Source organism: Bipolaris victoriae (genome assembly GCF_000527765.1).
Source record: "Bipolaris victoriae FI3 unplaced genomic scaffold scaffold_19, whole genome shotgun sequence".
NCBI lineage: Eukaryota > Fungi > Ascomycota > Dothideomycetes > Pleosporales > Pleosporaceae > Bipolaris > Bipolaris victoriae.
Genome location: NW_014575373.1, coordinates 26,594 through 54,241, shown reverse-complemented (window position 1 = coordinate 54,241; position 27,648 = coordinate 26,594). Strand labels below are relative to the sequence as shown.

General features: G+C 53.1%; 11 protein-coding genes across 11 annotated transcripts; 6 read left to right on the top strand and 5 right to left on the bottom strand.

The window, feature by feature from the left end:
• Positions 1 to 155: 155 nt before the first annotated feature.
• Positions 156 to 1,187, top strand: COCVIDRAFT_91920 (hypothetical protein; the record flags this gene model as incomplete). Its single annotated transcript, XM_014703860.1, has 2 exons — positions 156 to 688; positions 767 to 1,187. 2 exons carry the CDS (start codon positions 156 to 158, stop codon positions 1,185 to 1,187), a joined length of 954 nt encoding a protein of 317 aa, XP_014559346.1.
• Positions 1,188 to 1,790: 603 nt separating this feature from the next.
• Positions 1,791 to 2,630, bottom strand: COCVIDRAFT_62392 (hypothetical protein; the record flags this gene model as incomplete). Its single annotated transcript, XM_014703859.1, has 2 exons — positions 1,791 to 2,111; positions 2,172 to 2,630. Coding segments are annotated over 2 exons (780 nt in total), but the record flags the coding sequence as incomplete, so codon positions are not given.
• A 4,238-nt stretch (positions 2,631 to 6,868) lies between these two features.
• Positions 6,869 to 7,660, top strand: COCVIDRAFT_91961 (hypothetical protein; the record flags this gene model as incomplete). Its single annotated transcript, XM_014703858.1, has 1 exon — positions 6,869 to 7,660. The coding sequence occupies one exon, from the start codon at positions 6,869 to 6,871 to the stop codon at positions 7,658 to 7,660; it is 792 nt and encodes a 263-aa protein (XP_014559344.1).
• Positions 7,661 to 8,447: 787 nt separating this feature from the next.
• Positions 8,448 to 10,266, bottom strand: COCVIDRAFT_35366 (hypothetical protein; the record flags this gene model as incomplete). The annotated part of the gene is made up of 2 exons (XM_014703857.1): positions 8,448 to 9,555; positions 9,617 to 10,266. 2 exons carry the CDS (start codon positions 10,264 to 10,266, stop codon positions 8,448 to 8,450), a joined length of 1,758 nt encoding a protein of 585 aa, XP_014559343.1.
• Positions 10,267 to 11,478: 1,212 nt separating this feature from the next.
• On the bottom strand, positions 11,479 to 13,676 carry COCVIDRAFT_91943 (hypothetical protein; the record flags this gene model as incomplete). Its single annotated transcript, XM_014703856.1, has 5 exons — positions 11,479 to 11,915; positions 11,967 to 13,062; positions 13,123 to 13,312; positions 13,369 to 13,485; positions 13,552 to 13,676. The coding sequence occupies 5 exons, from the start codon at positions 13,674 to 13,676 to the stop codon at positions 11,479 to 11,481; spliced, it is 1,965 nt and encodes a 654-aa protein (XP_014559342.1).
• Positions 13,677 to 14,877: 1,201 nt separating this feature from the next.
• On the top strand, positions 14,878 to 16,855 carry COCVIDRAFT_91954 (hypothetical protein; the record flags this gene model as incomplete). The annotated part of the gene is made up of 3 exons (XM_014703855.1): positions 14,878 to 15,318; positions 15,784 to 15,998; positions 16,051 to 16,855. 3 exons carry the CDS (start codon positions 14,878 to 14,880, stop codon positions 16,853 to 16,855), a joined length of 1,461 nt encoding a protein of 486 aa, XP_014559341.1.
• Positions 16,856 to 18,096: 1,241 nt separating this feature from the next.
• COCVIDRAFT_24269 (hypothetical protein) lies at positions 18,097 to 19,929 on the bottom strand (the record flags this gene model as incomplete). Its single annotated transcript, XM_014703828.1, has 1 exon — positions 18,097 to 19,929. The coding sequence occupies one exon, from the start codon at positions 19,927 to 19,929 to the stop codon at positions 18,097 to 18,099; it is 1,833 nt and encodes a 610-aa protein (XP_014559314.1).
• A 373-nt stretch (positions 19,930 to 20,302) lies between these two features.
• Positions 20,303 to 21,438, top strand: COCVIDRAFT_92110 (hypothetical protein; the record flags this gene model as incomplete). Its single annotated transcript, XM_014703854.1, has 2 exons — positions 20,303 to 20,773; positions 20,833 to 21,438. The coding sequence occupies 2 exons, from the start codon at positions 20,303 to 20,305 to the stop codon at positions 21,436 to 21,438; spliced, it is 1,077 nt and encodes a 358-aa protein (XP_014559340.1).
• Positions 21,439 to 22,309: 871 nt separating this feature from the next.
• COCVIDRAFT_35361 (hypothetical protein) lies at positions 22,310 to 23,167 on the top strand (the record flags this gene model as incomplete). Its single annotated transcript, XM_014703853.1, has 1 exon — positions 22,310 to 23,167. The coding sequence occupies one exon, from the start codon at positions 22,310 to 22,312 to the stop codon at positions 23,165 to 23,167; it is 858 nt and encodes a 285-aa protein (XP_014559339.1).
• A 429-nt stretch (positions 23,168 to 23,596) lies between these two features.
• Positions 23,597 to 25,648, bottom strand: COCVIDRAFT_13645 (hypothetical protein; the record flags this gene model as incomplete). Its single annotated transcript, XM_014703808.1, has 1 exon — positions 23,597 to 25,648. One exon carries the CDS (start codon positions 25,646 to 25,648, stop codon positions 23,597 to 23,599), a length of 2,052 nt encoding a protein of 683 aa, XP_014559294.1.
• Positions 25,649 to 26,254: 606 nt separating this feature from the next.
• Positions 26,255 to 27,535, top strand: COCVIDRAFT_24265 (hypothetical protein; the record flags this gene model as incomplete). Its single annotated transcript, XM_014703827.1, has 1 exon — positions 26,255 to 27,535. One exon carries the CDS (start codon positions 26,255 to 26,257, stop codon positions 27,533 to 27,535), a length of 1,281 nt encoding a protein of 426 aa, XP_014559313.1.
• Between the last annotated feature and the right edge of the window lie 113 nt (positions 27,536 to 27,648).

The following is a 27,648-nucleotide window of genomic DNA, read 5'->3' as shown; positions in this document are numbered from 1 at the left end:
CCGATTTCCCTCTCGGCGGCCCCACACCTCACCGCCTGACTTTTCTGCCGCCCTCGACATCGTGAAGCTGTAGCTTGCATCTGGTCTGGGAAGAGACCGCGCTGATCCGCGTCGCCAGCCAACCGCCTGACTGCACCCATACCTGTCGCAAAAAGATGAGCGAACGAGGCGACGTCACGGCGCAAACTGCCGAAAGAGCAGACACGGGTACGCCGCCTGTTGATGATGGTGCCGCGGATGCGCAGGCTGGCCAAAACAGCAAAAAGCGCAAGAACGGCAAGGAGCCCGAGGCCAACAAGAAGCCCAAAGTGATTGAGAACAAGGCCATTTGGATCTCCAATCTACCACCAGACACGACTGCCAAAGAGATTGAGGATGAGTTCTCACGATTTGGCATCATTGACAAGGGCGCCGATGGCCAGCCACGCATCAAAATGTACATGGATGAGGAGACGGGCAAGTTCACGGGCAATGCCATGGTTGTCTATTTCCGCAAAGAAGCCATCACCAATGCCGTTAACATGATGGATGACTACGTCCTCCGCCCAGGCGACTACTCCAACGGCACCATCCGCGTCGAGCCCGCCAAGATTGAACACAAGAAGGAAAGGGACGGCGACAAGATTGCCTCGAAGCTCACACGTAAGGACAGAAAGGCATCGGAGCGCAACAGGGCAGAACTGAATCGGTGAGTTGGACCACCTCGCACCCTCGGTGCACCCATCCGTCTACACCACACCATGCCCCGTTACTAACGCTAGTGCAGCAAACTCAACGAATGGTCCGACAACGAAGAAGAAGTCGCCGAAGCGTTTGCACCCAAGAAGAACAAGTGGGCCAAGGTGGTCATCATCAAGCACGCCTTCACGCCCGCCGAGCTAGACGAAGAGCCAGAAGCGTACCTCGAGATCAAGGAGGAGATGCGCGAGGCGGCCGAGGAGTACGGCGAAGTCACAAACTGCACGCTGTACGACAAGGAGCCCGAGGGCATTGTGACTGTGCGGTTCCGCGAGTTTGAGCCGGCGGAAAAGTTCATGGCGGATTACCAGGGCAGAGGGTACCAGAGGAGGAAGCTGGCGCTGTCGCTTGCGGAAGATAAGCCGCGCTTCAAGAAGTCTACTCGGGGCGACGAGCCGGACAGCGACGAGGGCGAGGCGGACTATGTGGCGTCAACGGCTGGCGGGTAAAAAACGGGCTGGGTTTCATTTCGCTTTCTTTGTTTTTGTTTCATTTGAATTTTTTAATTTTTTTCAATTCCTCTTGCAACTGCGTTTGGTTGAAAATAGTAGCATTGATGCTCAAAGCCACGCCAAGCGACCTACTACATGCGGATTTAGTTTGCTGGAGCCGATACCCTTAATTAATATACCAGCTACACGATTACATTGAAAAAAAAAGCCACTTTCGGCTCGCTTCGAACAACCATGGAAGGATTCCAAATCCACAAAAAAATTTTGAACTAAAACATTCTTCCGCATTTGCTGGTCTCTAAATCTGGAAATAAAACTACATTAAGGAGGAGATGAAGAAGAAGAAGAAAAAAAGCCATGTGGCCATGTAACAAATGCACACAAGCCACAAGAAAATCGCCAAAACATTATACCATGTCCTCTTCCTTTGCCTTGCCTTTTTTCCCTATCAAGGCTAGCAAAGACCATGGACATTAAATCTGCGCTTTCGTCTGGTATCAATGACAATCATGAAAAAAAAAAGTAGTAAAGAATCGAATAACAAAGAAAATCCCGCAATGGAGCGTTGTGCTGCATGGCCTTTGTTTACAAGGCAAAGATTGCGGCAGCGGCAGCGGCGAACAGGGCACCTACGCCACCAACAGTCTTTGGTGCAGCACCGGGGAACTCTGCTGGGCTTGAAGAGGTGGCCGAGGGCGCGCTGGGGAAGGTGGGCTTGCCAGCAGTAGGCGCGGGAACAGTGCCGTTGTAGCCAGCGGCGCCAGTAGGGATGCTGTAACCGGTAGAGGCCATGGTCGAGGTGGAGCAGTCCTCAGACTTGGGGGGCTCCTCATTTGACTCGCCGTCGGCAACCTTTTCGAAGTTGGCACATCCAATGCGCGTCTTGTTGGCCAGGTGGAGCACGAATGAGAGCGAACCAAACTATTATGATGTTAGTAAATCATGACCTTTCACAGTCTTGCAAGGTGGTTGGTAACTTACGAAAGCAGGGTCGGTAGGCAGAGTAGCAGAGTACAAGTCTGTGTACTCGGCGGAAAACTCTTGGGTGCTGAAGTTTCCGTACTTGCCGCTCAAGTCACCAGTCTGGCAGGTCTCGGGGGCGCTTGCGTTGCACGGCATGGTCTCGCCGTAGTGGTAAGGGTCCAAGTGAGCACCAGTGGCAGTGCAGTTGCCGTCGGCAGGGACAGGCTTAGCATGAATGTGGTACATGAACGGGCCGCCAGTGGCTGGGAGACCGGCAAAGTGAACGCTAAACTTGACACCCTTGCCGTCGGCAGCGGTGGTACCCTCAATGGTACCCGAGAGGGAGCTTCCCGCCTTCTGAGGAAGCGTAGCAACGTACTTTGCGCCGATGGGGTTGTTTGCTACTACGGGGGCGTTGGTAGACTGAGCGGTGACGGCAGAAGCCGCGGCCAGGATGGAGATGACGGAGACAAGCATCTTGATTGTATGTGTATGTATGGAACGGCGATCTGGTAAAGCAGACAAAGCGAGCGAGTGACTGTGTAGTGGTTTAGTAAAGTGAAGGTGGAAGGGCAAGCAATTTGTAGGTGAAGGGTAGGTGAAGGAAATGAAGTGGAGCAGGTGCCAAGTATATGTATATGAAGCGGCACAGCGGGAGTGCGACCAGGAAATTAGGAAAGCGCAACGCTTGTGACAGGAAGGAAACACAAAAGAAAATAGGGAGGAAACATGGACGTCATACTGGGGTCTGGGAAGGGAAGGAGCAAAGGAGGGCAAATAGAGCCGAGGGCAGGCTTACCGATATTAGAGCCTGGAGCTGACAAGTGTGTATACAGTAGTGCAGGTAGTATTAGTGTTTACACGAGGCGACCGAGGGCTGGAAGCAAAAGGGATTGGGAGAGAGGAGCTGTACAGGAACGAGGTGAGGATGGATAGGAAGATAGGCGGGGGCGAAAACTATATAGACGTGTGATGGTATGCTGAGAAGAGGCACGGCAGCAGCAGGGTCAGTCAGAGGTTGGGCCCATTGTCCACGTCGGCGGCAGTACTCTACTACTGCTAGTAGCAGAGCCAAAAGCAGGCGGGCCCTGCCACACGCCGCCTCTGGCGTGCACCCGTCGTACGTGCCTCGAAGCTTGGTCAAGGCGATTGCGGGCTAACAGCGAGTCGTTTTGGGCTGCCGGGGGCGTTGTCATTGGTGCAGTGGCAGGGCCGACAGGGCATTGGCTTGAAACCATGTTGTTTGTCGTGGGAGCTTGTGCATATCGACTGGTAGTTTCGAAACATCGCGGCGCATGGGCGCTTTGCTGGCCAATCATTGTGGGGGCGGGCGTGGTTCCTGAACCCCGGCTAACCTCACGTACGCACGCTGTAAGCCCGTCGCCTCCCAGCCAGCTGTGTCTTCAGCCACCCATCGCCTATTGCCAACCTTCCTCGACGCTCGAGGCTGGAGCCTGCACAAGTCTCATGCAGCCACCTCCCCCCCTCTTCTCCCTCCTGCTTCTGTCCATCCTCACAGCTCGCCGTGTCCTTTTTTGTCGCATTGCCGTGTCTGCGACTGCTTTTGCGCAAACCTCTCTTGTTTGGTCGTCATCTTCTCGCGCCAGTTCCGGCTGCGGGGGCCTAAGCTCCGCCAACTGCCGCGCCAGCGCCATGCATCAGCCTTGCAATCAATCCAATTTTAACCCCATACACTGCCAGAGCCTTAGGGAAACATTTTTTTCCTCGCGCTAGCCCTGGGCCGTTTCGCCCACCCAATACACCGTAACACACGCCAAACAGGCGTTCCTGAAGCCAGTGTTGCAAATGCCTTTTTTTTTGCTCCTCACTCATGATGCTGAGGCAAGAACAGGGAGGGATCCACGGCACGGCAACAACGGATGTGAGATGAAGCGAGCCACCACAGTATTGCCGGCCAACTGACACCAAGCTTTATCGCCCAGTGTGACTCGCCCAATCACACCGCCTTGCCGCCTGCAAATCACGCAGGCTAATATGCCATTGATTGATTGATTCCATCTGCTTTACTTCACACCTTAGCGTCCACAATCACAGCCCTCTTTCCCAAACAATCCAAGAGAAACACTTACAAAAACAGTGCCACACTCAATTGTGGATGCAGCAGCCACTGCAATAACCCACAACCCGCGCCACACTGCTCGACACTGAGACGCTCTCGTCATCCCCTCATGACTAGCCTTCTACCTCTTTCCTTGCTGACGACGCACATGTGGCCCTTGTCGTGGCCGACAGCTGCTCCCACATGATTTCTGGTCAAGATGCTCCATCGCTCCGATAGTATTATGCAGTATCCCATGCCTATACGGCCAGCTCTTCATCACTGCCGCGGGGAAAAAAATCCAATTCGAGTAGAAGCAGCCCCAATCGAACTCGGTGTACACCGCATGGAGAGGGAGCAGTGTGCCGGATAGGGAAAGGCCTTTGGTTGCTCTGGTGGCAAGCGCACAGTTACCCAGCTAGTGAAGAAGAGTAGAGTGGTTAGAGCGTCAAGTTTCAGAGTCGAATTGGTTCATCCTGTGAGACTAGATGCTTTGTGAGATACTGAAAAGATAATTCCTATGGCATTGAGCGAGTAGCAGCGGCTCATGCTTGTGATAGAGAGCGAGCGCATACATTCATACATACCTAATGACATGATCTTTGCTCGATTGTGCATACATGGCATAAGTAGTACACAACCACTTCCTTGTCCATGAACCTGAGGTCTGTACCGCTGACGTGAGCAAGACTGTGGTTCATGCAGCTGTCTTCAAAAGAGCAACGTCAAAGCGTTGTATTCTTGGTGCCTCCATCCTAGCTTCGGCCAAATCGAATCTTTGGTTATCGTCTCTTCGGACTGAGGCCGTATGCCCCAGGTTCATTTACGTCAATGTGTATCGTATTCGACTTTGTAGCTAATCTTGGCATCGCACTACTCAACAGCGCTTGAACGTACTAAATGCAGTCTGACAGCCCTGACATTCAACTTACTAGTACTTTGGCTCCGGGTAATTCTTTAAATATTACCATCTTCTTGTCATAAACAACTCGACTTTGTCGCCTGTGTCCGTTGAAGCCTCATAGCGGATTGACATATGTGTTCGTGTGTTCGTGTGTGTGTGAGCGTCGAGAATGCTTTCCCTATGCAGGTAAAGATATTCTTCTGCTCCGGCTTGGCGTATCCTTAGACTCGGTCATACTGGAATTCGACATCTAGCTCTTTCCACCAACGGCGCTGGGAAAAGGTATGCCACCTGGTATACATTGCTATGCTGTAGTTCAACCATCTTGTGCCTCTGCAATGTTCAATTTCACTGTTGGAAATTCGCAACATCTCTGTCAGCGTCACTGATGGTCAAGCGGCGCAGAGTCCAACTCTCGTAACTCTTGTCTACTCGATTATAGTGTTGTCATCATTTTGGAAGGGAAAGCATATTTCCGTCGTATGTTTTCTGAGAATGTTATATCCAAATCGCTGGGTCCTGGGCACAATACAAGGCAGACATGTTCCTGGTTGGGATCGGTGTTGATATCGAAAAAAGGGTCCTTCTTCAAGAACCCTAGTCTTGGCAAAGTGTCCGTCAGTACAAACGGTAAGCCTCGATGCAGATCCGGTTGACCGACGATATAAAAAATGCTGCTAATCGTTGTACGGTAAGTAGCAGAGGGCGATTCAACGTATTCGATGTGAAAAATCCAAATGCGTACTTTGCGTTTATATATGTTTGGGAGATTGATACCAAGAGATTGGCTCACGCGATTATCATGCGCAAACCTGCTCAACCCCCAGTACGTACGTACTGTGTACTGCTTACCATGCGCATCTAGCTGCACTGCGTATAGCATCAACAAGATCTCCATCTATTGAGATGAGCATTATCAGATCATCTCTAATCTAGATTCTTCAGTCTGCTACACTACACTTAGTGGCTCTTGCTCAGAATATCTGGTAAAGACCCTGGTCGGTTTCCTTAGGCGAAGCTTTGACTGGGTAAAAGTAGCTTTCCACACACACACACGCGCGCACGGATAGAGGATGAAGTCCAGAGATCAACTAGTGTGACGACAGGAATAACAATTGATTCTCACTAAAGGTGTTTCGTATCTGAAGCAATATTGGAGGTTCGTGTTTGTGCCTGACAGCGCATGAGGTGGTGCGTACGAGGTGGTGTGTATGTGGGCGGCGTAATCGGTCTACTGTAAGTAGGCGTAGCGCATCTTGGTCGTCGCTCGCAGGTTATGACAGAGACAAGTTCGGGGCAAGTTCGTCAGAGTTGCAAGCGTAATGGTGGGCGCAAGTAGGAAAAGATCATCAGGGCCTTGGACGTTGCCATGCATGTGTTGCGGGCCAGAGCCGTCGAATCCAGCGGTGAACCAATCAGGCTTTACGTCACCGTGCCAACGAATCCAGCCTGGGCAGAGACACCACAGCCGCACCGGCCGCGCGCCCATCTACACATCGACCTTGGCCAAACCGCACCACCTGCTGTCCATATTCCTTCCCGCTACTGTCAATTGTGTGCCGCTTAGCGCACCCATTGTTCTGTCTTCCCACTGCTCTTCCGCAACTTGTCCTGTGTGCTTGTCCGCTCCCCCAGCCATCTCCATATCGATAAATCGCTCGTTCTCCTGCCACACCGCAGCCTTTACTGGCGCAAGTCGCATCTCTTCTCCCGCACAACGCTCGCTCAGTCCACGACATCACCCTCTCGAAAATGCGTGCCGCCTTCGCCCCGCTGCTACTGGCACCGCTGGCAGCCCTCGCCGCACCCGATCTTGTCGCCGACTTTGAGCCCGCCATCGAGGGACTACCGAACAAAGTATACGACTCGATGCCCACGGCGCCGGCAGATGTACAACCCGAGCTCCTCAAAAGACAGGGCAACGCATGCGCAAACAACTATTTCGACTGCGCTCGCCTGGGCGCTCCGGGCCTCTGCTGCCCCCGAACGGCAGTGTGCTCCGCCGACCAAGCCGGCCATGTAGCATGCTGTCCTCAGGGCGCTGCATGCACCGGAGCTCTTGCCGCCCCAACAGCCAACCCCACGGCAACTACGTCAGTGCCATTTGTCATCGCCAGCACAACCACGGGCGGGCCCTTCGTGCAGCAGACGAGCGGCGCAAACCACGGAAGCACGGTACAGAACCAATTCTACCCTTTCCCGTACATACCGACGACTTATCAAAACGCAGCTGCCTGCTCGTCCGCTTATACAAGCTGCCAAAGCGATGCTGCAAGCTGTACAAGTGCTCTTGCCAATGGCGCCCCGGGCGTAACCGTTTCCGCCCCCAACGGCGGCGCTACCATTACCGCCATTCCGAGCGTCGGTCTTTCGTCTGCACAGAGCATTTGCTCAAGCTTGAGTAGCTTGGGCTGCTCCCAGTTGACTGTCGAGGCTTGCCGTGCGTTTGACGGTAATGGAAACGCTGCATGGAGGGCACCTTGCCGCGATTACCTCATGACTGCTGGAGTTGCCCTCGGCATAGCCGGTCAGCTTCTCACATAATTTGCGGTTTCTAAAGCGAGAGATATACAGTCTAGTCACTTTCGATTCTAATGTGGATACATAATGGCTGGAATGTGGATGTGGATTTTCCTTTTTCAAAATACTTGTCAACAGACTGGGAACAGAGTTGGTTTCAAAAAAACTAATAACTCGTGCTTCGGCACTCGAGGTCATGTGGTTTTTTCGCTCTTTGTTTCCGAGTTTGCTTCTCTCTGTCTCCTTCCTCTTTTTGGCATTCTTTTTGGCGTTTTTTTATGGAAGCGACTTTCTCCCTCAGCGATGTTTTCATGTGCCAATTGACAGATACGAAGTTCACAAGAGAGTGAAAGAGAGAGAGAATGCAGCTTATGCCTTTTGTCGCCGTATATATATGTACTGCATGAGTGGTTTTTTGTAGATATGTGCACAATCAAAATGTTTATCCATCTATCTTTTTACTCGGATCTGATGATGTCATGACGAAGGAAGATTGTGTAACTGTTTTCTGCTTGTGTCATTTTTGATCCGGTGGCGATGGCACCAGAGATATGTACGTACATTCATCAGTCCGAAGCCATGAAGGATATGTATCGAGATGTATGTTCCAAAAGCAAGAAAAAGGGACTAAATACAAAAAGTAGTTACTATACTTGAAATTTCTTCGTACAATGTATAATGGTATCACAATATGAACATCAAGTACTTTTCCATCCCTTTCCCACTATATACATACACACTGATGCAACCATCCATAAGCTAAATCGCAGTATAAACCCCACATCACCCTACTCATACACACATCCACCCCTCAAAGCCTCTGAACCGGCTCCACCCTCGCCGCAACAACCCCATCAATCCTCTCAAAACTACTCTTCCGACTCACTTCCTCGCCATTGCCAAAATCCTTTTGTTTCAACTCCCAACTCCCAATCCTTTCATGCCCCCTTTTCGCATCCGCACCCGCCGCACCCTCACTCGTAAGTCTCAAATCGGCATCGGAAGCAAGTTTCGCCACGCCCTTGAAACCTCCTAATCCCCTTCCCTTAGCACTACCATCGTTGTCATGATTGACGCTGCGTTGCGGCCGGTGCACGCGCACACCGCCAAACACCATGACGAGGGCGAAAACAATGGCAGCGACGACGAGCGTGACGACGGCGCCAATGATTCCGCCTACGACGGGTGAAAGGCGGGATTTGAGTTCGCGGATGGAGGAAGGGGAGGAAGAAGGTAAGTCATCGAGACTCTTTTTTGCTTCGGCGCCCCAGCAGAATAGGCTGCCGCTGTTGCATGTGCGGCACCAGTCCGATATGCCGGATACGGCCATTGCGCTGAATTGGCGCTCGAATTCGGTCCAGGACATGTCTGTGTTTGAGGGGCCGTGGTTGAATAGAGGGTATGCGACGAGTTGTTTGTCATCTGTGGTGGCGTTGTGGAAGGAGAAGCGGACCCAGAGGTTTTCGGGTTTGGGGTTCTGGTCTTTGGTTGTGCTGAAGAGCTCGAAGATGAGGGAGGAGGCGTAGGAAGGGATGGATTTGAAAGATGGGGATTTGGTGTCGAGGTTGAGGAGCGAGTTGAGACCTAGCATTGCGTCTTCCTCGCCAAAGTAAAAGGTTAGGCGCGGGGATGGGGTGCTCGAGTTGCTCGGGCTGGTTTTATCCGGGACTTGGAGTTTGAAGGTGTTGAGGATGGAGCTGGCGAGTGTCTTGCCTCCGATGGCTTGGTAGTTTGCATCCGTTGATAGGTCGGATGCGTTGCCGTAGAGGTGCCAGGCAACTTCGTCGGCAAGATGGCTGAGCTGGTCATAGGCACCAGTGTAGTCAGAGTCGTTTGCTGATAGGGCCTTGTAGACGCTGGAGTTGTGCGAGTATTGGTAAGAGATGTAGTCGGATATCTCAAGAGCCGAGCGAGCATTACTATTGACACTGTCAGCTTCTCTTTGTAGTAAATACGAACTTATGTAATGCTTGAACTCACAAATATGCCTCGGGAAGTGTGCCTTCCAGCCAATCTATGTTCAATTTCTTGAACAAATCGGCATTGGCCGCCTCCGTTTCCTTGAACTTTTCTGTTTCGAAAAAGTTCAGCGCAGCTACTTGCGCAAGAGGACAGTTTTGCGATCCAGAAACGAATCTTGAGTCTGGGTCTTCCAGTGCAGCAGCTTGGATACCAGCATACTGGTATCCGTTGAGCGGGTAGTCAACCTGGGTGCCATCTGCAAGGCGGCTAGCGACTTGTCCGGTTCCGTTGGAATTGCTGTTCGGAGGATATAGTCCCTGCATAAATGCCTGTGCAGAAGAAACAAGGTACGGTTTTTCCAGAGTTTGAACTCTTATCTGGTCATTGTCTATGACATCGACTGACATTCCTGCAACATGCTCTACACCAAGCTTGTTTGGCGAGTCGCCAGCAATGTATCTTGTTCTGAAGTTTTCTCCGAGCGTGTACATTTGTTGGGCGCCTAGCGCCGTCAGGACCTGGGTATTGTTTCGTAGAATGGGTGTCCGTTCTCCAGTTCGAATAAAGGCGAAGGAGGCAAGCGTGTAGTGAGTACTATCATCTGAAGGAGCCTGGGCTACGACAAGCCCGGCCGAAGCCACAGCTGCAACCGAAATACGCACGAGCATGCTGACAGCTTTTTTTTTGAATTTGTATAATCTAGTACCAGGGACAAGCTTGAGCATAGGCACTGGGATTGCATCTTTATTTATTCTTAATGAATGCGGCACAGGCAACTAGCTGCATATCCACCTTCAAGGCAAACCGGCAACTAATTAGGCTACCCGCCAGAAGAAACAAGCCACAGGCTCGTAGCTCCCCAATTACGGCGGTGACTAGCGGCCTAAAGAAGAAGTAGCGTAGAATGAAATCCCATCTATTTACGCGCTGCATGCCTGAGTGGGGCGCATTGCGGCGTATTGTCCCACCCTGCAGCAATAGTGTTTTCTGTGTCGACTAAAAACCAATGCGCAGGCCAATAACTTCGACTGTACATCGCTCAACCTCGACAGATGCACGCGCGAGAAAAATGCATGGCGTGGTGTTTATGGGCTTCCAAATCAGCCAGATTGCATTTCAGGATCATGAGAAATGGTATGACTGTTTCCCCTTGAAGGATCCCGCTGGACTGTCAAACGTGGTGGGTCGGGGCCGAGTAGCAGTGCAGTGGTTAGTGTCTGCTGGTCCTAAGCTGTGATTGACTGTTCTCATATAAGGCCATGGCCGCCATACCGTATGTGGCTACTGCTCCATGTAAGTAAACGCTTCTTGACAGCATCACCGACCACCGGTCAAAGGAAACACGCCATGTCTTCAGGTACAATTCAAGTCACGGCACATTGGAATTACTATTTGTCGCACGTGGACGGGAGGTAACCACAAATGTACATTGCGTGCAGCCCAGCCGTCGACTATTTGACCTTGCGCAGGACGCCTTCTATGGATGCATGTGCATGTGCATGCGGTGTACTCATGACAAGCTTTACTGGCGTGAAAAGGGTGGAGTTTAAATGTAGAAGCGGCTCATCTCAACCTAATTTTCAACACGGTCCAACCCACACTTGGGCAAGGCTGGACCTGTCATTGAATTGAGGCCTCCCACTAACCTCGCCACAAGCTGCCGATCCACCCGGCTTAAAGAACTCTTCTCGCACAGCAAACTCAGTTACTTGTTTGTTTGATATTAAATAAGATATCTCTGCCAACGACTGGCAAGTATTGCTACAGCGGCCTTGCGATGCAGTTCAAGGCCTTTGTCCACCGCGCTCAAAACGCCTATTTCGGTCTACTATCAAGCGACTAGAACCGGACATACCCTTGGCTTTTTGTAAAGCACTACTCTACAAGCTAACCTCAACACGGCCCTCGGCACCTGGCGCACCACCAGACTGCAGCGAAGGCAGCAGGTAGGTGATATCATCCCAAGGATGCCTGTAGAGGCCAGTGCGCAGCCTCTTCTGGTCGAGGAAGTGAGCAATCAGACCGATACTTCGGCCGAGAACGAAGAGACCGTTGAGTACACCCATCTTCAGGTAGTCCTCAGCCTCCTCGTTGGAGAAAGCACCACCGTTGCGGACAAGGTCAACAAAGCAGACAGCAATGCAACCGTCAACGTTGAGAATCAGGTTGTCCTTCTTGGACGTTGTGACTGACTCGACGGCAAGAGCGTAGTCGAGCAGCTTGGTGCTGGGGAAGTTCTTCTTGACGTACTCCTTGACGAGCTCGACACGAAGATCGGGGTTGTTGCGGGACTTGATCCTGTGGCCAATACCGGGGACTGGGCAATGTTAGCTATTGCACTCACAAATCTCTTCCCAAAGTCACTTACTCAGCTTGTTCTCTTTCCTCATTGTGTCAACAAAGTCACGAGGGCTGAGACCCTTGTCAAAGGCCTTGCTGAACTCCTCAGCAGCACCGTCAAGCGCACCACCGAAGCGCGATCCAATGGTCAAAAGACCAGAAACCAAGGCACTGATGAGATCCTTGCCGGCACGTGTGGTGATGATGGTGTTCATGGCACCAGAGACGGCGGGACCGTGATCGGCAGTCAACATGAGCACCATCTCGAGGAAACGGCTAGCGTAGTTGGGCAGACGGCGACGGAACCAGAGGAGCGACATGACACCACCGATACCAATCTCCTCCTTGAAGACGTCAGAGATGGGCATACCAGCGTAGAGCAGCTCCTGGCCACGGTCATCGGAAATGGTGGAAATGAAAGCAGCAGGCTTTCGGATGAGACCGAGTTCCTGTGCCCATGAGTAGTCAATGGGGATCTTGGGAACAACGGGCTCGGGCTTGGGAACAATGGTTCCGTCCTTGACCAGCTTCTGGTAGACCTGGGCAAGAGTGTTGGGCATGTCCTCAAAGGTCTCTGGCACGTAGATACCAGCTTCCCTCATAGTCTTGTTCTTGGTGGCCGCAGTCTCGAGCTGAGAGTTGGCGAAAGAACCAGCGTGACCAAATTGCACCTCGGTCTTGAGCATACCGGCAACGGTACCAATGGCCCAAGCAACAATGGGCTTGGTGACCTGGCCAGACTTGACAGCCTCAATGACGCGGTATTCCTCAACACCACCGACCTCACCGAGCAGCACAATGATCTTGCAGTCGGGGTCGGACTGGTATCGGAGAACGTGGTCAATGAAAGTAGTACCGGGGTACCTGTCACCACCAATGGCAACACCCTCGAGCACACCATCGGTAGTGTTGGCAATGATGTTGTTCAGCTCGTTGGACATACCTCCAGACTTGGAGACGTATGAGACGGAGCCGGGGCGGTAGAGCTTCGAGGCAACAATGTTGTCCATCATACCACCAGTGTTTCCAATCTTGAACGCACCGGGCTTGATGCCACCAACGGTGGCGGGGCCGATAATGGTAATACCCTTCTTCTGGGCAACGTGGAGAATCTCGCGAGCACGCTAACCAATGTCAGTTTTTGCTCCATTTTCCAAGATGCAAGAACTGTCCCGGGGACTTACGCGCTCGGGAACACCCTCGGCGATGATGGCAATGCACTTAATCTGGGGGAATTCCATCAACTCCATGGTGGATTGGTAGACGGAACGCGACGAGGCAAAGTTGACGACGGTGTCAACATCGCTGTGCTTGCCAACGGCCTTCTCGACGGTCTGGTATACGGGCAGCAGCGTCTCGCTGGTTCCCCAGTACCTGGCTGTTGTCAGACGAGCAGTCACACCAAAGTGGGACGATTGCTTGGCACGCACATTTTGCTGACGAACTGGCCGCCGAATGTGTAGATGATACCGGCGACCGAGGGCTGCTTGCGCTTGCAGATGAAGTCGAAGTCGAGCATGCCCTGGACGGCACGGGGCTGCAGTCCGCTGTTGCCGGCATGTTAGAGAGGTGCTCGGCTGCATTGGGGCAGGGCGGGGGGTGTGTTTTCTTACTAGACGAAGCATCGTGTCCTCGGGTGGAAGAGGGTATGGGCGGCCGGAGGGCTCAAGGGCCTCGAGGGGGCGGCAAAGCGACGGATGTTGTCGTTGGCCGCCTGGGCAGGCGCTGAGGAGGACATGGTGGCCGTGTGTGTATGGGAGCGTCACTTGTCGAAGGGAGGCTTCGGGGAATTTCTGGGGAGGGCAGAGGGTCAGTCGGGCCCAGGCTCTTGTATGTATGGAGTGCAGCCGTGGACAGTTAGGCGCGGCGGCAATGGCTGGCGGAAGGGATCGCAGAGGAGGGAGTTTGCGATGGGGGAAAAAATGCAGCAGGCTAGGTGTAGGGGCCAGACAGGCACGAGGGGAATAGAAGCGGAGCGGAGGGGATCGAGAGGGGAACTGACCTTATGGGTGCAATGCCGGGCGAGGGGCAGTGCGGAAGATGCTTGGACAATTTAGGAGAAGGTTGCGAGGAGAGAACAACGTTTGTGGCCGATGGTGTGGGCGCCTGCTCTGTTGGTCTGCTGGCGGTGTTGAGCTGGAGACTGAGCTGCACAAACTAAATCGCTGCGGCGCTAGGCCCAAGACCCGAGCGGTGAACGGGGACCCGAATGTCTTGCTTGTCGTTGCCAACGCCGCCCCTCGGAGTCGGGACAACCATTGCAATTCGCACGGAAAGGCAACCACCAGCCATTGTCTCCGGCGCCCGCTGCCATAGTCCGCCTCCAAGGGGAAAAGTCCGCCTGGTGGGCAAAGTCCGCCCCAAAGCCGTCGGGATTGCGCTGCTTTCGGGTGGTTACCATGTTGTCGAGGGGCACAGACGCCCTCCCGCTGTTCCTGTGGCCATGGTGGGGTGGGTCGGCGGTGATAGGCCAGCAACCCGCCGAATAGCCTAGCCCTGCATTTGCCTGCACCCTCCCAAGCTCAACACGCAAGGAAAAAACACCAGACCGCCTCGCAAGCCTCGACTGCCCGCCGTCTGACCATTGCCCTTTTTGCCATCAATTCTTTCTGATTCTTTCTGCTCCTGCTGCCCCCTGTGTCCAACCACCCCCAACAAATATAGGTTCGTGCCGCCAGCCCCGCCCTGCCAGTTTGCATCTTGTCGTCCCGGCCCCCTCACCATCGTTGTCCGAAGTCGTCGCTGTCGTCGGACATTGCCCAACGCCCCATTTCTCACCCCGACATTGCTGCCAGCATTGGCTCTGCTCTTCTCTTGCTCCTCCTTCCTTGCCATATCTCCTTGCAGTCCCTTGCCTCGCCCGCAACCTGCTCCTTCTTCTCCTCTTTTCTCTCCCATCCATACTCACCACCTCTAGTGCAGTCTGACCCAGCTTCACAATGTCAGCAAAGTCCATCCTCGAGGCCGACGGCAAGGCCATCCTCAACTACCACCTCACCCGCGCCCCAGTCATCAAGCCCACTCCTCTGCCTGCCCAGGCTACACACAACCCTCCCCCCAAGCTTGCATCGCTGTACTTCCCCGCCGACGAGGATGTCAAGGGCATCCTCGACCAGGCAGAGGCTACATACCCATGGCTGCTGACCCCCGGCTCCAAGTTCGTTGCAAAGCCAGATCAGCTCATCAAGAGGCGAGGCAAGAGCGGTCTGCTGGCCTTGAACAAGACCTGGCCCGAGGCGCGTGAGTGGATCGAGGCGAGGGCAGGAAAGGAGCAGCGTGTCGAGACTGTCGATGGTGTCCTGAGACAGTTCTTGGTCGAGCCCTTTGTCCCCCATCCCCAAGACACCGAGTACTACATCAACATCAACTCCGTCCGAGAGGTACGTTCAGCGTGTTTCTAATTTTTTTTTTCGTCTCTTTTCTTCATTTCTTTACTTCGAGTCGTTTCAAGTCGGTTTGTGCGAGAACGCCGCCTGGCACAGTGCCAGGTGTGGAAAAGACATGTTTGGGTGTGCTGGGCGTAAGCTGCGCAAGAGCGTGCGGTGCGGGTAGGCTGGCTCAAGCACACGGGCGTACCGCCTGGTTTTGTTTGAAGGCGGGCCGGACGAAGGGAACACTCACCGACCCACTTCTGCAAAGCACCTACTCCTTTGCGATGCGCACGTCCACTTTCACATGTCAATTCTCCAGGCGCTTGCAGCATATTACGCCCCTCTACCGGGTTTTATCATTCCAGGCCCTTGGTGTTGCGGCTCTTGCCAGCTGCATTTGTGTGGGCCACTGCGCGATCTTGCCAATCCTGCCAATCCTAGCCCGATCTAGCCGCTAACATCTGCACTTGATAGGGCGACTGGATCCTCTTCACCCACGAAGGCGGTGTCGACGTTGGCGATGTTGACGAGAAGGCAGAGAAGCTTCTCATCCCTGTCGACCTCAAGGAGTACCCTTCAAATGAGGAGATTGCTGCTACTCTCCTGAAGAAGGTCCCCCAGGGTGTACACAACGTCCTCGTTGACTTCATCTCAAGATTATATGCCGTCTACGTCGACTGCCAGTTCACGTAAGCTATCTGTCTGCGGCGCCTACTACTTGCCACTAATGCACTGCTGCAGCTACCTCGAGATTAACCCCCTCGTCGTCATCCCCAACGAGGAAAAGACATCAGCTGAGGTTCACTTCCTTGATCTTGCTGCCAAGCTCGACCAAACTGCTGAGTTCGAGTGCGGTGCTAAGTGGGCTATTGCCCGTAGTGCAAATGCGCTCGGAATAGCTGCTGCTCCCGCAAAGGATGGTAAGACTACCATCGATGTCGGCCCCCCAATGGAGTTCCCTGCTCCTTTCGGTCGTGAGATGAGCAAGGAGGAGGCATACATTGCCGAGATGGACGCAAAGACTGGTGCTTCTCTCAAGCTGACCATTCTCAACGCCACTGGCCGTGTCTGGACCCTAGTTGCTGGTGGTGGTGCCTCCGTCGTCTACGCCGACGCTATCGCCTCTGCTGGCTTCGCTAGTGAGCTTGCCAACTACGGTGAATACTCTGGTGCCCCCACCGAGACCCAGACCTTCCACTACGCCCGTACTGTCCTTGACCTCATGCTCAGGGCACCTCAACACGAGGAGGGCAAGGTTCTCTTCATTGGTGGTGGTATTGCCAACTTCACCAACGTTGCTTCGACCTTCAAGGGTGTCATTCGCGCTCTGAGAGAAGTCGCTCCTCTCCTCATTGAGCACAAGGTCCAGATCTGGATCCGTCGTGCTGGTCCCAACTACCAGGAAGGTCTCAAGAACATCAAGAGCGTCGGCCAAGAGCTCGGCCTCAACATGCACGTTTACGGCCCCGAGATGCACGTGTCGGGTATTGTGCCCTTGGCTCTGATTCCCGGCAAGACAACGGACATTAAGGAGTTCTCTGGTTAAGCGCGTGCTTTGTATATTAGGGTCGCGGGTGTAAATTGGGAACTGCTAAAGGCTCATGATGATGGCTAGACAAAGAGTTGATGTTTGACAACTGTGCACGGCGTGAAGAGTGCTGTGGCCAAGCCAGTGTTGCTTTGCCTGGCGTATATGCCCGATGCATATGGTTGTTCAACCAAAGGAATATAACATTTAATAACTTCCATTGTGTGTTCTTCCCTCTTTCTCTACATGTGCTCCACCTATGATTAGTGATGATGCAAAAATGGAGTCATGATGGATGATGGATGTGGTAGTTTGTAGAGTGACAATGTTCTGTCGTCAGCTGAAGTGAAGTTGATTAGTGGATAGACAAGGTGTGCTTGATTGGCTATTTTCCTTTGTCGGGTTTGCAAGTATTTGTAGGTAATGTGAGAGAGAGAGAGAGTGTGTGTGTGTGAGTGAAGGAGTAGAATGCAACAAAAAAAGACAAAAACAAAAATATCAGTCGATACACCAGCCCGCCAAGCCACATTCCAACCCCAATAAGAGTAATCCAGCACCGCCGTCCCATGGTGAACACCAGACTGCAGAATTTCTTCCCTCGTCAAGTTGCGTTCATTGCTTAGGTCCCTCCAGCATCACTGGTTACCCGAGTGAGTGAATAAAAGGACACCACGAGACTCGAACTGGGCTCCTGCTGAGGTGGAGACAGGAAGGTGGATGGGGATGACGGTGTACCTTCTGATGAAGACCCGTTACAGGTGGCGAGTTGCGGAATTAGTAGCTTTATGATGATGTGTTGTAGGGTGAATACGATAACGCAGCTAGGGAAGAGGAAAGGTGGTACAGTGGTGTTTCTGATAAGCTGATAATGGAAGTGGGGAAACTGGATTGCGGGGGCGCGGTGCTTGGGACGACGGGTTTGGGGGCTTATCTTTCCCCCTCTTTACCCACTTTATCTTGCGTGGCTGCCAACATTACATACACACACTCAGATTTTCATACACGCTGTGTATCGTAATTCTTCAACATGCTGAAAATTTCAATGCAAAACTATCAAATGAGGGGTTTAACCAAAAGACCAGATCAGACCAGACCAGATGGATACAATGCACATCGACAAGATAAAATCACGTAGGAGCAATGACGCGAGAAACCCAATGAAGCACAATGACAGAGACAAAAAACTCCCTTCGCCATGCATAAAAACAATAAACAGACAAACAGGGAATGGATAAGGAAAACGAGATGTGTCTAGGGTGTTATACAGCAATGCCCTTTCGCTTCCAACCACCAGGGCCTCTCCATGCCCAGAGGAAAAGGCCCATAGCGAACCAAACACTAATAGTCATGGCCCAGAAGGTGGGCGCATAGCATGCCTTGCCATGGCAAAGAACGTCTTCTGGGTCTTTTTCAACACCAGCCTCGGCACTGTTTGCGGCTTTCTGGTACACGGTAGCGTATACGGCGCCCCAGAGGGTCGCGCCTGCAGCAGGCGTCATGGCCAGAATGCCCCAATTAGTTCCAAAGTTCTCGACGCCCCAGACGACAGAAACAACAATGGGAGTGAGGGAAAACACGGCGCCATAGCCCGCACCGATGAGGGCGGAAACAACCGCGAAGCGAGAGGCGTGGTTCTGGACCCAACCAGTTGCAAGCAGGAGCTGTCCGAGGGAGAGGAGGAAAGCGAATGCTACAAGGAAAGTGATGCGAGACACGGTGAACTTTCGGGGCTGCTCAGGAGGCGGCAGGGATGACACAGAGTTTGCGACTGACTCTGGGTTGCGGCGATGCTGGTGCGACTGTGCGACAGGAGCAAGGATGTCAGAGAGTGTGCCGGTAGCCAAGCGAGCGAGGGTCGAGGTAATGGCGACAATCGACACGTGGGTAGCTGGTGAGGTATTGGTTGCGACGTTAGCAGGTGTGAGTGTCTCGATAATGGTGCCTAGGTTGTTGATGAAGGCCTCACCGGGTCCAGTCACGAGGAAGAAGCCAGCTGCCAGCCACCACATGGTCGGGTCCATGATGAAAAGACGCGTTTCTTCGTTTAGAAGCCACGTCTTCTTGCGGGCCTCCTCTTCTGCCTTTGCTTTCAGACGCTCGGCTTCAGACTGTAGGAAGTCAAAGGTCGAGTCAGACAGGTCCTGCGTTTCCATGGTGCCGTAGCCATGGTGCTGTGCAGCTTGGTGAAAGAAGCCATCACGCTGTAGAAGACCCGATCTCTCGAGCTCGTCAACAGCCTCGTCGATCATCTCTTCCTCGTCGACGATGCGTAGAGCGAAGAAGCCGACAGTTCCGACACAAAGGAGCAGGATGCCCAAGAAAAGGAAGAAGCGGAAGACGTCGACATCTCCCCTGGTTCCATCGGCGTTCTTCTCGTACAACAAGCGGCTTCCAACCTGGCTTTGCCACATGCCGCTCAGTCCAAATGAGGCAATGGGTACCGCCAAAGCCACACCTTTGCTATTACCACGGCCAAAGTTCTTTGCGCATGTCGTGACGGCAGATAGGTACATGCAACTCGTGCCCATGCCGACAAAGGCAAAGGCCAGGATCATGACACCAAAGGGCCATCCATGACCGCCAGCTGCAGGCGGCGGGCCGCTCCGGTATGCAAATGCAGCCAGAAAGTAGCCAGCGCCAAAGAGGACACCCGCGAGACCGGCGGGAACGCCAGGGCCCAGACGATCGCAGAGGTATCCAAAGATGGGGACGAGGAGGTACAGGCCGAGCTCGGCCCCAATGGAGACGGCGTTGACCTGAACTTGGGTGTAATGCAGCTTGGACTGGAACAAATGTCCATAGAGAGAGAAGGCGGTGATGCTGCCGGCGCAGAGGCAGATGACGATGGCCCAGACAAAGCTGAGCCAGCGAAGTACGGCGCGCTGCATCTTGACGCGGTCTTGTTCGTAGATGCCCTCGGCAACCTGTTCAAAGAAACTACCGGCGTAGCTGGTGCCCTGGCTGCGTCGTTGTGACTCGGTGTCGCTGTCGGGGGCTAGGAGAGGGCGACGCGCGGGGTTTGAAGGATAGTCGAGCTTGTCGATGGTGGTGATGCCATTACCGCTATGCCGCTTGGAGGTCGGGGGTGACATGGGGGACGCGCGGTACGTGTGACGGGGTAGCGTATGGCGTGGATCGCAGTGGCATGGCCTCGCCCCGGCGGGAATATATGGCGAGCGCCCTTTGTTGGGGGCCTCTGGCAAAGGTATAGATAGTGCACAAAGGGCAGCCGGCCGTGTTCCGCGAGACCAGCGGTCAGTCGGCGGCACTTGGACTGCACGTTGGTGTTGTCGCGCGAGGTAGCTTGCACGCCATACCGCCCAGGGAGTGACGCTGCAGCCAAACGACCGGGGCCGCTAGCCGTGGGACCGGGGGGTGGCAGCAATTCGCAATTCCAGTGCAAAGAAATACCCTCCCAGCAGAGCAACCAGCAAACTCCACGTCGCCCACCACCACCCGCCCCCCATGGCGCCCCAGCACGCCCTCGTCAGCTTCTCCCCCGTGGAGCTGTTCTTTTTGCGCAGGGCCCTGACACAGACGCCCCCCATCCGCCGCGATGTCACCAAAGGGCCCCGCGACTTTCGCTCCATGCGCGCAGAGTATGACGTCTTGCCCACTGCAAACGGAAGTGCGCGCATTGCCCTCGAGGACGGCACAGAGGCCCTTGCCGGCGTCAAGGCCGAGGTGGAAAAGACGAGCCAGCTGCCGACCCTGGGCGAGCCAGAAGATGTAGACATGGGCGACGGCGCCGACGAGAACACGGCCAAGGGCCAGAATGCGTGGGTCGACATAACCGTCGAGATACCGGGCTTCCGAGAGGACGATGCCCTGCCCGTATTCCTCGCTTCAATGCTCTCTGAGAGCCTGCTTGCGAGTGGCGAGCTCAAAGACCGGCTCTACATCAACAGGCGCTTTCACTGGAAGCTCTACATCGACGTAAGGAGCCATACACACCCCATGACCCCACCACAAACTTTCCCTCTGACACATGCCAGATCCTCATGCTCTCGCCGCCCCTCTCCTACCCGCTTGCCATGCTTTCCATGACATCCCACCTTGCCCTTCTTACCACACGCCTCCCCGCGCTCAAGTCGGAAAAGGACGAGGATCCGCTCTTTGACGACGACTGGGACGCAGCCGTTCCCCTGTACCCCAAGCAGGCAGGAACAAACAAGAATTCGCCTCAACTAGGGAAGCCACCCGTCATCGTACTAGCCATGGCCGTTGGCGCAAACATCATCTTCGACCCGGCCCCGGAGGAGCTAGCAGTCGCAGACGCTGTCCTTGCCGTTGCATGCACAAATTCGACAAACTCCGCTACGGGTGCGCGCATCGTCTCGATACGCACCATTGACCCTCCGTCCCATCTTACACCACCAGGTGTGCCCAACTCGATGAACACTGCCACTGGCGGTACTGCTCCCACGTCGACTGCCGACGCCCTTACGCAGCGCGAGCTGCTGGCGACATCAGGCGTATGGACACCACCTCGGGGTGGCATGAAGAGAAGTTTGATTGCGCAGGTGACCAAGATGGTAGTAGAGAATGGCGGGGTTGCTGAAGAGGTCATTGGCGCATTGGCAGCCATTGAAGTTGGCTGAAGAGAGTCGAGTGAACATTGCGCACAAAAACGCCCCACCAACACCTTGGGTGGGGATGATCTCTCAACGACTTCATACCAGCAACAAGACCATGCGTCTGGAAACCAGACTAGGCATGGACACAGCAAGATGTTCCAAAAGTCCGACATCAAGTTAGTTTCAAGCTGGGCAGGCTTTTTACGCCGCTCGACAATTGCTCGGCCAAGCCAAGCCATCCTTGTTACCAGCACAAGGCATTCGCTATGGCCTTAGTCTCGAGCTGCTATAGTCAGACACGTGTAAATCAGTAGAACCATAGCATATCACCCCGACGGAATTAATCTTGTAACATACGCGAAGACGGAACGTTGGTGTGTTTTCAATGGACAACATCGGCAAAATAAGTGGCACGTTACCCTGGTAGCGTAGCAGAAGAACAAAGCGTCAACCTCACTTTGTGTCATGCATCACAGAAAACCAAGCAAACATGCTGGTCTCCAAAGTGACCCGACTTTGCTTTTCCGGCATCCCCATGCAGTCCGCAGCGCATCAGCCCCTTTGGGCTAGTGTATATGCCATGTCAGCTGCATCCACGTCAATGATTGTTTTCTGAAAGCTTCCATATACACCGACTTCGATACAGTAAACACTCTCTTTTTGGTACGCGTCGACTACCCGTAGGCGCAGAAACATCCCGTTCTCTATACGCAAACAAAGCTCGTCGCACAAACCGGCGCATCCCCACCAGCATCCCGAGAGCGGTACCAGTGACGACATTTCGTGGCTTGGCTGCCTTGTAAGACTAGCCCTTTGAACGACACAACATCCCGAAGCACCATCATTTGAACCCGAACGATTTGGACGGGCCAAAGCAAGCGCCAACCAAGCAATCATGATGGACCTGCAGCACCAGTCCCACATTTCAGCCTTCAGTCGCTTCTCCGATATGCTCAAAGACACGACTACAGGCCGGCGTAAGCCGAATGCCTCGGGACATTCTGTTCGCAACCCCTCCATGACTGGCCTGCCCTCAGACCCCATAGCAATGTTCACGCGATCTCGCGGCGATTCCGATCCTTCGCGAGATATCCGTAGGAGCAGCGTGGGCAACTACGCCGATCGCATGCGCCAACTCTTCCACCCATCCTCACACCACACGCACCCCCACAAACGCGGCATCAGCGACCTCCCCGCCGAAGTCCTGCAGCACATATTCTTCTACCTCGAGTTCTGGGAGCTCGTCCGATGCCAGCGCGTCTCCAAGTCATGGCGCGCTCTGGTCCCAGGCGACTCACCATTGCTGGCAGAAATGCTGTACCTCAAGCCCTCGCGCAGCCTGCAAATCTACAACCTCGTCCCGACGACGTTTGAATTCGAGGTTCATGTCATGCCACAAAGCGTCGAGTCAGGAGCCCAGCCGCTTGGCACTCGCATTTCAAAAGGCGTCCGCAACGAGATCTCCCTCTCGAGACGCTGTATAGGTCTCATCCGGACGAGTCAGGAAATCGTGTTTCATCCTCTGATCATGGATTTCAACCACTGGATTACGCGCGAGGGTGTTGCCGGCAATACGCACGGGTCTTGGAGGGATATGCTGGTTTCAATGCCCCCGTTGACGGAGCTGACACTGCGCGATGGCGGCCAAAAGAGGGGTGCTGTCAAGGTGCTTAACGTCAAGGGTCATGACGACGGGGTTAAGCTGGGTCAGCTGTTTGATGTTGTACACGATTGGATGCAGAGGAGGATATGAGGAAATGCATGAGGCGTTTGGGTTATTATTACCATGATTTCATTTGGGCGCATTCTTTTTTTTTTGAAAAGGACACCGGCTGTCCTGGCTTACCTTCTTCTTCTCACTTGACTTCTGGTAATCAAACTGTAAATGATAGAATTAGCGTACGAGTTTGGAAAACTCGACATGGGGGCGTCTGGATAATAGGTATGTATATACATGAACATAGATAAGGCATATGGTGAGGTACATAGATAATACAAGATAAAATAAACTTGAATAGTTTTGAGAAATGATGGGAGCGCAAATCCCATTTCGTCCACGCACACACACACACGAATTGCAACGCTGAACATATGTTTATACTACTACTATTCTACTAGGGTATCTACGCTTCTCGATGCTGTGAAACCAGCGCTGTGCATACAAATCAAATAAATAAAAAAGTTAAACCTTTAATCGCTGCACCAACTTCCTAATCTGCTCTTTAACTTCATCACAGCTCAAACGCTGTTCTTCGTCCCCATTTATCATACCACTAATCAAAGTCTGAACATCCTCACCAACATCCCCATGATTTTGCATAAAATCTCCGGGGAAAAGACCTCGACGTAACTCCGTCAAGGCAGCTATACGTTCCATCCTCGTGCTAAACTTGTGCAGCATCTCAAACGCCACCACACCCAGCGCGAAGACATCGAGTTTCTCGTTGACACCGCTACTCGCTGACGGTCGATAGAACTCGGTGCCTACTGGCTTCGAAGATGTATCGGAAACCGTGCAACTCCCGCTCAAGGCGGCTACCAGGCCAAAGTCGCCGATGCGGGGTGTCATATGCAGGTGATCGCGTTGGGGACACGGTTTGCAGCTTGACATGTCGATGGAACCGTATGGTGGGTGACGCGCAGTGGAAAGTGAGAGGAAGACGTTTGCGGGTTTGAGGTCGCGGTGGACGACGCCCTGAGCATGTAGGTATTCTACTCCTGCCACGATGTTGTTGAGTAGCTCGAGTGATACGCAGGAATGGAAACAATGTTGGCCTGTTTTCTGCCCAATGGACCCGGACTGGTCGGACGAGAGGAATGAAGCTAGGTTGGTTTCGCAGAGACTCATTTGTACGTTGAGCATGAGAATTGGTCCGAGAGTTCGGTTCTGCATAAGGTGGTGGGGCACGTCGCTGTTCGAAATCATGCTGTCTGACATTTCGGAAATTGTTTCGTGGGTGCACGGCATGTGCGATCTGGGAATGTTCTCAATATCATCATCTTCCTCTTCGTCTGCGTCCTCAACAGCGCTCATCCGAGACTTTGTTGATGAGATTGTTGCTATCGTCATCTGACTCGCCTGGCTGCCACGTCGGGTTTTGTGTTTGGTCCGTGTAAAGGTTTCCTTAATAGAAATACTGGCACCTTCACTCTGAGGCTCAGGTGTTCCTTCTCTGGGCTCGCTAAACTCAAAGACAATACCAGCGCTGTTGCTGTTCTCGGTTCTAATGGGAGAGTCATCGAAGCTTAGGCTATCCAGCCTAGAATGAATGTCGTTGGTTCCTCCAGAGAAGGATGGAAAGGCAGCTCGGTCCTCTAAAAGACGGTCGTCTCGAAGCATCGGGATGTCTGGGACGCCGGTGGTTTCAGTGGGTGATGTAGTAAACTCGAGCCAGGCGTTATGGTACCGAATGATGTTGTTGTGATCAAATCGAGCGAGCGAACGAACTTCTTCAAGCATGCTTTCCAACTCTTCTGGTCCATGCTCTTGTATTCTTGCAACCTTTGCAGGGCTCACTGGAATCCTCTTGACTGCATAGAATGACCCATCGAGTTTATGTTTGGCTTTGAAAACTTTGCCATATCCTCCTTTACCAACAATCTCCAACTCGGAAAACTCCCGAATATATCGATCAGTCTGCAGATGAGGATAGCCCCGAAGTTGAAGTTGAACTGGACCTGGTATGCCAGAGAGAACATCGAAACCTAGGGATGGTTGTTGAGGTAGATGCTGGGGCAGCCCATTACCTGGTAGTGCAACCAGAGCTTGTGAAGCTAGTTCGGGGATGACAGAGAGCTTGTTTAGATTGCTTCGGGTAAGCCGATTGATTCCTTCGTTTGCCGTGGTCCGATGGCTTTGCATTTCATCGCTTGCGTAAGCATCGTCGACGTTATTGGAAATCTGGCGGGCAATTTCTTTGTAGGAGGCTCTACCCAATCGCTGGACTTCAGGGTCCGACGGGTCTTTGCCTAGCTGGGCTGCAACCTCGCGAATGGTTCGTTCCTCCAACAACGAATGTAACAAAAGATCGCGAACGTTCTGGGTTGAGCTTTGCCGTGGATCTAGAGGAGGTCGATGGGGTTGGATGGGCTGTCCTGAGGAAGCGGAATCTAGAGTGTTGATCCTTGACAGGACGCTGTCCTGCTTCAGCTGATTCTCTTCTTCATATTCGCTTTCTTCATCAGACGACTCCGAGCTGGACGATGAGTCGCCTGGCCTTCGGAACATGGACATGGCAGATGGAAACGGCAGTAGTTTGGAGTCAACAACGGTAACGCAGCCTAGATGCTGCTGGGCAGGGGCCTAGGCGCTGATAACTAGCTTTGAATCATTCAACGATTCCTAGACGAAAGGAGGTAAATGCAATTGTGAGGTAGTCACGCTCGCAGCTATGCGTTGTGCTGTGAAGCTGTAGCGTCGAGCTTATACCAACTCGGTGCCAGCAGCTGAGCACGCAAAACCTCCATGAGTACACGCTGTCTAGGCAAACATCGATTGTGGTAGAACTGGGTGGAAGTGCAACGTGTTAATTTGAGGGCGCAGAGCACAGTACAAGAAGTGCCAGCAGCTAGATTGGAAGGGCGCACAGGCGAGAGTGGGTCTAGCGGAAATCGGAAACGCGTCATAGCACGTGGCCAGGTGGGAGCAAGCCATTCACCTTCGCCCGTATGCGCGCAAAGGGCTTGAAGCACTCACAGAGTGAAGTACTTCCCCAAAGGCATTGATCTGGTGCTGCTTTTCCGGGTAGAGACTCTCATAATGTCGCATTCAACTACATCGATCAATATAAACCCATACCTTTTGCCAATATCCAGCTGATCCGCCGCCTACACCAGCACCATGCCGCGTCGACTTCCATGGGCGAAGAAAGACACAGCAGGAGCAAAGACAACAACCCCATATGCAGATCTTGTATCACGCATATCTGATAATGACGATGAGTTCTTGGAAGACGTGATAGCGGCCAGCAGTAGTAAAGGAAATCAACAAGCCAGCGAGTCAGATGATGATCTCCCCAATCTACCAGCAGAACCGTCAACACCACACACCAAATCCAGAACAAAAGATGCATGGAGAAAGGGACGTGAAGTTTCGTCATCACCTCCACCTCTAGCGGGAGATCTCGAGCAACCACGTGTTGAATATATGCACGGCGCAATCTCCAAATTCGACTTACGCGACGATGAATGGATGATGGTTGAAGACGAATTTCTCCAGACGGCAAAGCTATTCACTCGACACTTGCACATTGCAGAATACGAGAAACTCAAGGAGACGATTGAGGAAAAGAAAAAAGGTGCTGATGTAGCGAGGCCAGTAGTTCCCAACGCGAAGATGTCTGATGTTGGGGTCATGAAAGATAGAGCCAAAGCTCAAGAGCAGAAGCAAAAGAGAGCTCTTCAAGCCGTTTTTGCGTCTCAAGACGACGATGGGGCAGAAGAACAATGGGCTTCGCTTTCAACCCACACGTCACGGGTTCCAACAACAACACCATCATATGCCGCCTCCAAAAGAACTATAGGAACCTCAGCAAAGCAGCAACCAGTGGCACGCACAACATCAGACAGCGATAGCGAAGATCTCGATACTCTACGGCCCCCAGCAAAGCCACCCCTCAAAGCCACCCCTTCGGCCCCATCAAAAATAAGCAGCACCCCAAGTCGACTGATCGGTGCCTCGTCTCTCAATCTCACTACCAAATCTTCACCCCCTACCTTCACCAAACCCGCCCCGCCCCCACCCCCAGCAAAACCCCGCTCAAGACCCCTTCGCCTCGCAAAACCCTTCGACATACTCGACGACTGGACACCACCCAAATCGCAACCCCCACCCATTCCGTCTTCCAAACCAACTACAAGCAAACCCTCTCACTCCTTTGATTCAACCAAAACAGTGAAACATAGCCTGCATACGCGATCAGCGAGTTCAGCGGCGGAAATGGGGGCGCAGCATGTGAGACATGAGGGCGGTGCTGGGGGTAGAGATGTTGTGGAGAGGTTGGTGAAGCGTAAGGTTGAGCGAGAGAGGAAGGAAATGGAGGGTCAGGAGGGGAAGAAGAAGAGGAGGAGGAGGAGGAGGAGGACGGGGGATGTGGATGATATTCCTACGTTTTTGTTTTGAGGGCTTAGGGTTTGTTGGCGATTTTGCATGTTTGTTTGTGATGGAAGAGCTTGGTAAAGTAAATGGGACCAGGTGAACAAGGATATATAGTTGTAAAAATCCATTATTTCCAA